The sequence below is a fragment of the Drosophila montana genome, unplaced genomic scaffold (genome assembly GCF_035044405.1).
Source record: "Drosophila montana isolate Dmon_TW-CO22-7 unplaced genomic scaffold, ASM3504440v1 contig_402_1, whole genome shotgun sequence".
NCBI classification, from domain to species: Eukaryota; Metazoa; Arthropoda; class Insecta; order Diptera; family Drosophilidae; genus Drosophila; species Drosophila montana.
In genome coordinates, this window is record NW_026998739.1 from 4,927,967 (window position 1) to 4,941,504 (window position 13,538).

The window sequence follows — 13,538 nt, forward strand, 5'->3', positions numbered from 1 at the left end:
GAATACGTAAAAATGCTCTCTTTGTGAGTATCCGACTAGGCGATACTCTGTGAGCAACACATAAAGCAGCTACAAATATATGTGAGCTTTCATTGACATATCAATAAAATAGTATGCTGCTTCTTCTTGCCATATACAAAATATATTTTTAGATAACTTCGGAGTTTATCGGTCTACCTTAAAGAAATATTTATGGCATTTATATGGCAGCTAAATGTGCTTAAATACCAAAGCCTAGGGCTGTACCTCTATTATTATTATTTTATTATTTTATCTCTTCTTTTCTATCTAATTTAAATAACGAGCGTATCAATTTTGGATACAATATACAATTTTGAAGGGTACCCAAACAAAAAGATGACAATTATTTCATTAGTAGTCAAACAAATTTCAAATGAATATAAACTAAAGAGTATTGTGAACAAATAAATGTGTGTGTCAAGTTGCCGCATAGCGATGATAAGCTTTATCAGTGTCTATATTAATTTTATACTCGATGTAAATGTACGTTTGATGCTTAAAAGATAATTTCATGTGGCGGCAATTGAGCAAATCTAATCAGAGAAATGCTCTCCGAAAGCTCGCGTCACAGTCTGTCGGGGGTCTGGTACAAGTAGTCGAGGAATTGCCGAGCTACAGTCAGTTTTTGAATGGTTACTCGAGCGAGATCATCAACGCGTAATCATGCTTGAAATTACTTTGACCTTGCTGCTGATACTTGCGGTGCTCTTCTATATATTCATGACCTGGAATTTTGGATACTGGCGCAAGCGTAAGGTTCCGGGTCCGGCGCCGCGTATCTTCATTGGCAACTATCCGCACACGTACAATATGAAGCGACATGCGATCTACGATCTCGATGAAATCTATCGGTAAATTTCCAGGCCATATCAAGCTAAAATCAGATTATTCCATTTATTACCCAACTAAAGGCGATACAAGCATCAATACGATGCGGTCGGCATCTATGGGGTACGCAGTCCCCAGCTTCTGGTGATCAACCCGCAGCTGGCACGACGCGTCTTTGTCTCGGATTTCAAGCACTTTCATGATAATGAAATATCCCTAATGTTGGATGAGAAGTCCGATTTTATATTTGCCAACAATCCGTTCTCCCTGGTCGGCGAACTGTGGAAACAGCGACGCGCGGACATTACGCCCGGATTGACCATGAGTCGAGTAAGTGATATCGAAAAATATATTTGCTTTTAGAAAGTGGGTAGAGCATATTTTTACGTGACATCATGAGCCTGAACGGCTTTTGCGTCTGAGCGTCGGACCAACTAGTGAAAGGCCGCTGGTTCAAATTTAGCTGAAATTTTAAATTATGCTTTCCACGTTTTATTATTCACATTCCGCTGCTGTCTGACGATTCCAGATCAAAACTGTCTACCCGGTGACCATAGAGGTGTGCCAGAAGATGACCGAGTGGCTGAGCAAGCAAATCCGCCTGGCTGCACCAGGCGGCATCGATGCCAAGGATGTGAGTATTATAATAACTAATAATTATAATTATATATATCTGTATATATATATCGGTTGTCATGGCAGATGAGCCTGCGTTTCACCTCCGAAATGGTCACTGATTGTGTGCTTGGCCTGAAGGCCGAGAGCTTCACGGACAAGCCCACGCCAATTATGGCCTATACTGAGGAACTGTTCACTCAGCCCTGGACCATTGTTGTGTACTTTGTGCTGGTCAGCACATTGCCGGCTCTGAGACATGTCTTCAAGCTGCGCTTCGTGTCGCGGCGGATCGAGAACTTCTTTGTGGATCTGATGCAGAGCGCAATAGACGCCCGACGTGCCCAGCTAGCCGCCGGCAAGCAATTCGAGCGCGTTGACTTCCTCGACTATATACTGCAGTTGGGCAGCAAAAGGAATCTGGACACACGCCAGTTGACCGCCAACACAATGACCTTCCTGCTGGACGGCTTCGAGACGACGGCCACAGCCATAAGCCACATGCTGCTGCTGCTGGCACGGGATGAGCAGGTGCAGCAGCGTTTGCGGGATGAGCTGGAGGAACATCTCAATGCCCAGGGCGTCATCGATTTTGACAAGCTAAATGAGCTGCCCTTCCTGGATGCCTGTGTGCAGGGTGAGTTGCGAGCTTAAGCCAATTTATAATTATGGATATGATCTCAGTGCGGCATTCACAGAAGCCATACGCATCTTTCCACCCGCATTTATGTCCAACAAATTGTGCACTGAGCCGCTGGAGTTGACCAACAAGAATGGGGAGAATTTCATCGTGGAGCGCGGCACCACTGTGATTGTGCCGCATTATTGCTTCATGCTAGACGAGGAATACTTTCCCAATCCCCAGTCTTACCAGCCCGATCGTTTCATGCAACCCGATGCCGCCAAAATGTATCGCGAGCAGGGCGTCTTTATGGGCTTCGGCGATGGCCCGCGCATTTGCATAGGTGAGAATTTCAGTCTTACATGAAACATACTCAACTTGTTCTCTACTTTTATTATATTTTTAATTATTCCAGGCATGCGCTTTGCCATGACACAGATCAAGGGCGCCATTGTCGAGGTGCTGACCAAGTTCAATGTTCGCGTCAATCCCAAGACACGCACGGACAACCTCTATGAGCCCACAGCCTTTGTAACCACTTTGAAGGGCGGCATTTGGCTGGACTTTGAGCCGCGTCAATGAAGCTTTAACTTCTGATTTTATTGTTTTCTCAGCACTAATTCATACTCAATAATAAACACTTTCAGTAACCCCTTCGCATATCAATTGGCAGTTCATTTTATATGCAAGCTGGGGGCACACCTTGCACTCAATTGAATGCAGTCCGCGACTACACTGCAATAAACCTTAAATATGTTATGCATTTGGGTTGCTTAGAAGGAGCAGTATGATTCAAAATTTGCATAAAACAGATATATCTTGATCAGGCCGACAGACAGATTTACTTTAACTATATATGCTTGTCAGACGGACGGAAATTCGTAAAGACGACAAGAACTGAAGAATTTAAAAACCTATCAATATTATTTTTAACTCGTCTCTTTTTATTAAAACGATAAATATCGAAGATCTGTCCAGATACCTTTTCGGATATATTTGAGAGCAGTTTTATAAAATGGATTTTAAGCCCTGAAGATCTAGAGGAAAACCTTTTCTTTAATTTAGGAACATGCATTGATATCAAAACTCTTTTATGAAACTAATTTTTCTTAAGTCTATCAAAAATAAAGCCCAAAAAATTCCATTAAAAAGTGTTTTTTTTACCATTATCATAACTCACATCATATCACATAACTAATTTTTCTTGTCTTTTATCAAAAACTCAATTCAAACTTTGCGCAGCCTTAGTCTAGCAGTTAGATTTAATAGAGTTAACCACAACCACACAGTTCACAATTAATTAAATACTCAAATGTACTCAAAATTATTGTGAATGCGTCTGCATTACAATGTCTGTCGGGCCGAAATACACTCAGACATGCAAATTGGACGACTCATAAGATGCAAAACTAATTACATTTGGCAAATGCATGCGAAAATGCTTGCATTGAAGTATATGCCATATGCTTATGTGTGTGTGGCTGCGTCTTCAAATGAGTTTTGTAAGGTGAAAAAAATAACAGTTTATTTTTTTTTGCATTTCTTCAGCGAAAAGTTGCTCCTTGGCAGCAGCTGCCGTCACTTAGATGTTGTCCCAAACGAGCCAAAGTATTGGCAAGTAAAAGTTGATTGAGCTAAAAGGATGAGGTGTCAGCAGCAGCTGAAAATTGCCATATATGAGTAGTTATATAGCCGTAACAAGTGCCAGTTTATTACCCAGGCAGACAACGCAGACCCTGCATAATTTTTGGGCGCCTCGTGCCTGGCAACGGGCAACGTCAACAACTAAAAATATCATATTATATGCATACAAATTTATGGTATTTATTTAGTAATTTATTCATGTCTGGCAACGCCTGGCACATGTTACACTTGTCAATGCGCCTCGCCTCGCCTGACTGCATCGAGTTGTTTTGCCTGTCATTCAGAGTGTGGCAGTTGTTTAAATCATATTTCGGGCCCATCAATGGGCCCAAATTGATGGCAGCTATGCAGACAGCTTTACATAGTCGTCGCACATAAGTCTGAGTCAAAAATGAAATAGAGCAAATAGGTGTGCGCTAATCGGGCATGCTCGAATAGCTAATATCCTGTACATTTGAACTTTCTTTTATAAATACGTACGAGCTAAACACATACAAAGATGCGTGTGTACGCTGTCTGTGCTTCTTCTTCTCTTTACCCCAAACTATGAAAAATATGTTCTTAAAGAACTCTGTTGTTCGTGGTCAAATCTTAATGAAATTTTAAGAGCCTAAACATGACATACGAATTAATGTAAATACACAAAACGAAGGCTGTATCTTAAAATGCGATTTTTTATACAATTTTGGGCGGATCGGGGAAGTTATTCAAAAGATGATTACGAGAGTCTACATGCCAAATTTGGAGTACTTATATCTTATAATTCTCGAGTTATCGAAATATGAAAATGGTTATTTATCGATGTTATGTAAAAGAGGTAAGCTCGTCCTGCGCAGGATTCTAGATATGTGTATACTTTACGAGAGTCTATATGCCAAATTTTGTTTATTTTTCTCTTTAAATCCCCGAGTTAAGAAATATGAAAATGGATATATATCGGCACAATGTTTAAAAGGTAAGCCCGTTCTACACAGGATATTCTAGAAAACAATATACCCTTTATAGTCACATTTAATGAGTATATCAACTTTTTTAGAGGGCTGTTCAATGCCTAAATTCAATTCAATTAATACCTTTTACTTTTATAAAGTCGAATGCGAGTGGCTCAATTTGAACTCGAAGAGCCAGTGAATTATGTGGCAAATCCAATTGGGAAATCAAAAGCGCACATAAAATTGCATTAACTCTAGTGCTTGTGCTGGGGCTTTACCTGGACGGGGAGCAGTTGGAGCTGACTTGGCCAAAAGTTATGCATATGCATTTCTTTCTGCCAGCTTTGAGCCGAAGTTCAATCTGCAATTTGCTGCGGCTGTGATTTGGCAAATTGTTTGTAGGAAAAACAAAAGGCGAAGACAATCCAGCTTAGACTAACAACCCATACCATCCGCCACCTTTAGCCCATCTTTACCTTTGGCTGGGGCAATTTATATTGCCTGGCACTTTTGGCAAACCCCCCGCCGCCCGCAGCTCCGACAATTGTCTGGCTGGAACATCGTTTGCTCGCGTTGTTTGCAGTTCAAAGGTTGAGCGTAGTTCAAATTGTTTGCCAGGTGTTTTTCCCAGCAGCACTTTTTCTTGGCTATTTGATCTGTGATTGAGCTGAATGAGCAAATAAACTTGCGGCTGTGGCTGTGGCTCTGGCTCTTGCTCTGGCTGCAGTCTATCGAGCGCTGAAACCCAGCTGAAAGCTGATTGAGCTCAATAGGTTTCCACTTTTCACCTGGTAGGTGTCTGGACTTATTATCTGTTGCTCTTAGTTCTTAGCAATTGCTGTTGATTTAGCTCAAGGTGATGCGTAAATCCTCAATTTAGCCGAAGCTCAAGCAACTGCAATTCGATATGTTCAAAATGAACATCTTTTACATGGAAGCGCTTTGTGTGTGAAATTCAAATGAAAATTCTTGCGAAAATTGCTTTTCATTAGTTTATCGTTTAATAACGTTCATCAATATGCAACTAATGCCAAGACTAAGTAACATTTTGTATAAATTCAATAAAGCATATTACCAAAATATATTAAGTTAAATATTACGAATTGCAGCAATTATTTAAAAGCTTTTAATTTTCGAATTTCCCTTTAGCATAGCTAAAATAATTGGATTATTTATTTAATAATGCAACTCAATAAACTTTAAATAAACTCCGTAATTTAACTGGAATAATTTTTGACTCTTTAATTTGTTAACTCAAATTTAAGCTTAAGGACAAACTAGGACAAAGGCTTCTATATAACTTTTCACATGAGTTTTAGCCATTAAAAAGTTCAGAGGCTGATGTGGATGTTTAAATAAAAGTACGGATATTCACTTCAGTTAGAAGCAGCAAAGACTAAAAAGCAACTTGTTAAAAAATTATAAAATGACATTTTTTGTTGGTTTTTCTAATCATTTGTAAATAATAGAAGAATTTATAATACGTAAACTTCGTATTATTAATTTGCAACATATTAGTCCTAAAATATAAATATCTTACAGGCCAAAAAATTAAATTAAATTAAATTTACGTTTTTTGATAATATATTTAATATATAATATAATATATGTATATAATTTATTTCAGAAAAGCCTATCACAAAAGGGCACAATAATTGTCCGATATTTGTAATTATAAAAGAACTATCTTAAAAAAAACTAGTGTAATAATCTAACAAGAAATATAATAAAATAGTAAGTGCCATACAAATATATATTAATAATAATAACATAATATTATCTAAAAATTTCTTGCTGTTTTTCGTAAGACGAAAAATATATCAATAATTTTCAAATGAGAATTAAAATAAAAATATCTAATTCAAATTATCTAATTTGCAAGCTAGCACAGATTGAAGAAATTAGTATTTTTTTATAATTAAATTTTATTTTAATTTTTAAATAAGGATTCGGGTTTGAATATAGCTAAAGTGCGGATTTCAAATTGTGCTACTCAAAAGGCTAGATCTTTATAAAAAGTTTGGTCAATAGTGTTAAACTATACTATTATAAAACTAATAATAATAATAACAATTTTAATGATAATAACAAACAAATTTTTTTTATCTGTTACCCATTTTACTTTATTCATAAAGAACTGCTAGCGTTACGCAACTGTTATGGGTAAACAAAAATAGATTTAAGGCTCAAATTGTAATCACATGTACCCAGATTGTAATCACAACAACAGCAGGGAACACATGAACGTGTGGGCGGTGGCACGCCCACTTCCGGTTTGACCTTGCGTTAGCATAAACAAATTAAATCCAGTAAAAACATTTTGTTTAGTAAATTTATTTTGTAAACGACCTTGTCAACAGGATGATGAACACGTTTTACAAATATTTGCGCACAAATTCCATGTAGATGTGTGTGTGTGTGTGTGTGTGTGAGAGAGTGTGTGTGTGTGTTTACTTGCATGAGTTACACACATTCAATGTTGATTTTGGCTACTGTCGGTCCTGCCAAAAAAGGACTGACCATGATATAAATTTAATTCAATTAAGAAATTCAATTGGCTTGCTTTAAAAGTGATTGGATTAGGGGGCTGCTTGAAGGTGGCAACGGAGCAAGGTTGGTGAGGGGGGAGGAGTGTTAGTCTACAATAACTACAAAACCCCATTAACATTTTCATGGCAAAACTTTGTGCTAATTGCATTTATGGCATAAAACCTCAAAGTTCAAAATCAGTACCAAAAAACACAGCACAAAATGCAATTAGCACTCGAAACGTAGGAGCAGAGGGCAGGCTCGAGCTGCCACGCCCTCAATTTACTGGCATGACAATGATGATGACAATGGCAGCAAGTGGAAATGTCAAGAAAATGTGCGGCAGCTAATTAAAAAACTTGCGGCTGCTATAAAATTTTCCTACAGCTGGGGGAAAACTCAAGAGCAACACGAGCAACACAGTAAAATGATAAAAAGCGCGCTGCAGCCGGCGGGGACTGAAGGGGGCGAGCCAGAAAGTCAACTAGCATTTGAGGTGGCAAATAGGAAAATTGCATGATTTTCTCTGCCACTTGAAAATTGTCAATTTGTGATGCAATAATTTGCCGTGCAAGCGGCCACAGCAAAAGCCAACAACAAGGTTGATGTCCAACAAAGGAGAAGACCGCGAAGCAGCCACAGTCTTGGCCACAAAATTATAAGCAAGTTGGCCAATAAGACGACGTTATTGTTAACTGCTTGGCTACCCTGCCAAAAGAGATAAAAATGATATTGGCTGAAACAGTTGTGATTCGCTATTTACGACGTTTGTTTGACCTGTGCATTTATATATTTGTTTATGTCTTCACAGGCGAAGCTAACTTCTGACATAAGCGATACAATTTTTGAAACTAAACTTAAAGTTAAAATAACTTTGTGCACTGCAAAATAAGCAAGTTAAAATGCGACAAATGGACGAAAATACCTCATAGAATGGAATATGAAAAGAAGTGCAAATTTGGAACTAAGAGAATACATCTCTATGAAAGAATACCGCATTAAGGCTTTAGAGCATTCGCATTGCATTACTTCATGCAGAAGGGTCGGAAAAAAGTACAATTTGTAAACTCATTTAAAATAATCATCTAATGCGGGCATACACAAATATCTAGAAATGTTCCCTATGTAAAAGAGAAAATAAATAAATTTAGTAAAAAATGCATTAATAGACTTCACAAAAAACTAGCATTAAATCCAAAAGATAATAGTGTAGTAGTAGGAAGACTTAAAAGAGTACACATTCTCGATCTCATGGATGGATTAATCAAATAAGGTTCACTTCAACCCAACATACAAAATAAGTCAAATATAAAAGAAGGTTTCCCTGAGAACTTCCTATTCCAGCTCATTTTGACTTCTTAACTTTCTTATTGTCTTAAGGTAAAGTGTAAATAAATAATAAGATAAAGATTAATAAAAAGAAAAAGACAAAGAAGATACTAAAAATAAAGTCAACACAATATATATATACGTAACTTATCTGTCTAATTTTTGTTTTATGTCTTCATTTGAGCTTGCCAAAGACCTAAAATATCTAAAAATGTTTTAAATTTTCCTATCCTTATTTAATTATTGATATATTTTATTTGGTTTTATTTATTTTTGTAATTTTATAAAGCTTACAATGCTTAACGTAAAAGTTATTTAAGTATTTTGAGCTGCCAATGCCAATGCCACATATTATTTATAATTTTTTATGAATTTTTATTGAGTACAAATCATTTAACTTATAAGTTATTTAAGTATTTATGTGCCTTTATTAAAACCTTAACTAAACAATGTACTTAAGTATACAAAATTTAACTAAATATGTACTTCAATTTCATTTTCCAATCATTTTCTTTCGTATCAGCTAATTTATATTAATTTTCGGTTCAATTTTGTTCAGTATACCTCATTTAACATAAGAGTTATTTAAGTCTCTTTAACGACTCTTGGGCTTGCCAAAGACTTAAACTGAAATAATATTTAATTTACTTTGGTTCTTTAATGAGGGTTTCTTTTTAATTGACTGCCTGATTTTTCTGTAGCAGCTGTTGACAATTGGCAAACATTTAACAAGCGGACCAATTAATTTGTACATTCAATAGGTCTTGTAAACGACTCTTATTAATTGAGAGAGTTGCATATTTTGCAGGCCACTTGCGACACGACGCTGATAAAATATGAGCAGCGTTAAAGGCGAAGTGTGTGTAGCTGTTCGTGTGTGTGTGTGTGTGGCAGTGTATGCATATTGAGCTGCATTATTGCCACATTTAATTAGCGACTGCCAAAGGGGAAATGCCAACGCGTTGACACAGGCGATTATGTTAATAAGCCCAAGATGAAATGAAGAGGATTGGAATTGGGCTGGGGCTGGGGTTCTGGGCTTAAAATTGGGGTTAACATGCGAAGCTGTTTGTATAATGCACCATGTTATTTAATTGTTCATTGATGTTCAGTACAGCGTGTGCATTTTGCGGGCTCAGTGACTTCTGCAGCAGCCGCCTAGCCATCGGTTTGTTGGAGGCTTATTTGGCATTGATATGTCGATTTAAGTGCATTTATTTAATTGCACAACATTTCGCATTTAATGCGCATTAATGAGACATGACATTTTAATTGGATTAATTGCGTTAATTAAGTGCCAGCCGCGTCGAGAGCTGAAAGCCAAAAGCTGAAAGCCTGAAACCCTGAAAGCTGCAATCTGATTGAGTTCGCTCGCTTGGTCAGCGAAAATCATGAACTATCCCCGTCAACTTACAGCCGCGAACGTGCACGTGGCAAGGTATTTGCAATTGAATGGGAACTGCAAGTGGATACGATTCGATTAAATGCTGAGTATGCTTCGTAGGTGTCTGTCGAACTATTAATGCGAATTTAATTGAAGTGCATACATAGACAAGGCGACTGTGATTTGAGCGCCAAGATAATTTGTCTTAGAAAATCAAACGGCAAATTAACTAATTGTCCGAATCGAGACTTGCATTAAGAGAAATCTCCTTGGCTTGTTTAAGCTCTTATGTAAATTATAAAATAAAATAAGCTACAAATAATTATTTGCACTCTTTAGAGTATGACTCCTGCCCCCTCTCCCCTATTATCAAGTGTCACATCAAGATAAAGTAACATCCGGGCTAAGACAATATATCAAAAAATATCCAGAAGCAGCCACAGTTCGGCCACCACCCCCTTTCACTTTGGTTAACAAATGTTGTAGCTATGCCTAAGTTAATAATATATAAATAAGCATAAATCACGCACAAAAACAAACATGAACATGAACATGAACATGATTAACAAGCTCATTTAACGGCACTTGTTTGGCTCCTAGTCCGATTCGGTCAACAAAAACAAAAAGTGGGCGTGCGCCATAAAAATATTAGCCGCCCCCCACACACACACACACACAAAGGCTTGAGAACTAGCCCGAGTTCAAGTTGTCCTCCTAGGAGAATATTCGATTATTGTGTTAAACGCTGCAACGCCCCGAGGGCAGAAGGGGTAGGGGCAAGGGTGAAAACGCCTCTCATTCCCTTTGAACTGTTGTGTTTTGTATGGCCGCAGATATATATTACTCGAGGGAGACATTTGATAATAACTTGCGGCCAATGTTGGCTATAATCAGCATATAAGTTAGCCAACTTTCCTTCATATGGCCCCATTTTGCACTGGGCACTAGCCAGCAGCAGCCACGCCCCCTGCCAGCCCGGCCGTCTATCCGACAATGGGTGTGCAGACAACGCACATATTTTGGGCTGACGTAGCACACATTAATCATTTGTATTGGTTTTTATTTTCCATACCCTGCCCATAGCCAAGTCCCCTCTATTCATATGAATCAAAGCTTTCCCAGCAAAGCGTTTCACAGCCATATGTCTATCAGGGTATCTAAAGTTCGTTATGGGGTTCTAACTTGTTCATATTTTGGTTTGTTCGGATAAACAAGTCAATTCCTGTGGCTACGTTCGAGGTAGAGCCAAAATGGACCGTAAGCCGCTTAGAGAGCATGCGAAAATGCTGCACGTGGAAAACAAAACAATGGGCGCCTTAGGTGATTATTGTTTTATTGCGGACTTTAAATGGGTATCAATAGAGGTCGATTTATGGAGCAGCATATCGAAGGTACAACAGACATAAATATATAGAAATCATAAGAGCTGAGATGTGGTTTCGAAGACCACCACCCTACATCCTAGTGAATAAGCCTTAAGCTTCAAGCACGGCCAAAAACTATTCATAACTTTGCAGATATTTCGACAGTACTTTAAAAACACATTTTCGTCACGGAGCATTCGATAGAAAGCTGCTTTTGAGCAGCTTCGGAGCAAAACCTAAAGAAATTTTTGGTTGCTTGCCGTGATTGACTGTGGTGCAAAAACAAATCGGTCCATTGCAAATGGAACAGCATAATACTGTTGAACAAAACAAAGTCAGAAACTAAGCAAAAAAAAAATAAAAATGAAAAAGTTGAAGGAAAAAAAAAAGAAGCATTGAACATATACGAGTCCTTATAAATGCGCAGCACAGCCCCAGCTTGAGAAATTGTCTGCAGCGGGTCAATTGTTTGTGGCTTTTGCGCACATAGCTGCCACATCATGGCCAACATTCAGGCCAACTCCGGTCGGCAGCTACCCGAGCTCACGGACAACTGCTTATCCATTAGCTGGAATTTGATTTGCGCTGCGAAGCATTTCTGACATTTCCACTTGGAAATGCATACATTCAATTGCAGAGATTTTCGCATTGTAATCTGCTTAAAGTTGCATTAAAAATCTCCTGAAGTCAAAACCTGTGTGCACCAGAACCTGAATAAACAAGAAATGGCTGAATCCATGCTGAGCAGCCTGCGTGGCTGTCTGCTTTGAACAAATAAAAAATTATGTTGCATACCACATGGTGTGTCTCAGGCCTGGCTCTGAACCTGAACCGTGTGCAGCAAATAAAATTTAATTTAATACACGGAGTATGAAAAATAAAAAACCTACGGCGAAGTTAAAATGCCCTTTTACAAAATGAAAAGAATCATATATAATTGAAAATAACTAAATTAAACAGAATAATATCAAAATATGGTATAAATAATACTAAACAATTTCTACCGGATTCGAACCAGCTTGTAAGTCCAACGCTCGATTTGAAAACAAATCTAAACAAAATTACTCAATTTAATAAGGAAACTAAATAATAACTATAAGAATGGAGAAATGCTACTCGATTTGAACCAGCAACCTCACGCTTGCTAGTCCGACGCTCAGGCCCTGTCTATACTGTATTCGAAATGAATACTTGAATAAATTAAAACTATTGTAAAAAATTAAATAATAAACATCAGAAGGGATAATTGCTACAAGATTTGAACCAGCAACCTCACGCTTGCTAGTCCGACGCTCAGCATTTTCTCATACTTTATTATATTACATAAGCGATATTTCTTAAGACACAAGGAAGAAAACCCCTTCTAAGTTCTACCAATAAAATTGTCACTAAGGCTATTGAAATCTTTAAATCTAATATAAAAATAAAATTGCGCCACGTTAGCAGACTTCAACATTAACATATTCCTATGCTCTGCTTGAACCCAATGTAGGGAAGTTACATTGCGACGCCTGAGCAGATGCGTAAATTGCAAAAGGTTTTCTCAGCAAATTTATGGGCAAGGCCTGCTGAAGGCAGGAAGGAAATCATTTCCATCTCTTCCTTCTTAGAGCGCAGACTCGTAGTTGGCTGTGCTGATGATGTGTTCCGTCAGTTTACACGGTTAATATATCAAAATTTATACGACTATCAAAAAATATAAAATTTATTACGCTTAAGTCACATAAAAAAAAGAAGGCAGCGATTTTATTAAGACACGCGGCGCATGCAGGTAGGCAGTATTAAAGTTAAAGCGCTAACAGGTGCGCCTCTCTGTGTGTGAGTGTACGTGTGTGTGTGTGTGTGAGCAAGCTGCTATTAGCTGAGCAAATAAACAACGTTTGGCCATTTTTCATTTCAGTTGGCGCACAGAAAGAGTAAATAGGAAAGTGAAAGCAGTTTAAACAAACGAAATCAAATGCCGAGTGTGTAGGTGGGCGGGTGACTGTGTGTGTGTGGGTGTGTGTGTGTGTGAATCCATGTGTGGCAGCTGCACAGTGGCTTGTTGCACTTGTTGCAGGCGCAAAGCCAAGCTGCGGCAGCCTGCCCACATCGCCTCCCCTCCCACTCCACCCCTCTCTCTCACACCATCTATGCAGCTCGAAAATGAATTAACAAATTAAAAGCGTAACATATTGGCCTGGGGCAAAGGCAACTGGATGTTGCATGTTGCATGCTGCATGCCGCATGCCACACAGCGCCTGTCGGCATCGGCTGCCGCGGGCTGCTTT

At 38.3% G+C, this 13,538-nt stretch overlaps 1 protein-coding gene across 1 annotated transcript; it reads left to right on the forward strand.

Annotated features, from left to right (window-relative positions):
- Positions 1-626: 626 nt before the first annotated feature.
- On the forward strand, positions 627-2,746 carry LOC135439301 (probable cytochrome P450 28a5). The gene is made up of 6 exons (XM_064698005.1): positions 627-872; positions 933-1,179; positions 1,379-1,483; positions 1,552-2,101; positions 2,163-2,429; positions 2,502-2,746. Exons 1-6 carry the CDS (start codon positions 685-687, stop codon positions 2,666-2,668), a joined length of 1,524 nt encoding a protein of 507 aa, XP_064554075.1. The 5' UTR covers positions 627-684; the 3' UTR covers positions 2,669-2,746.
- Positions 2,747-13,538: the final 10,792 nt, after the last annotated feature.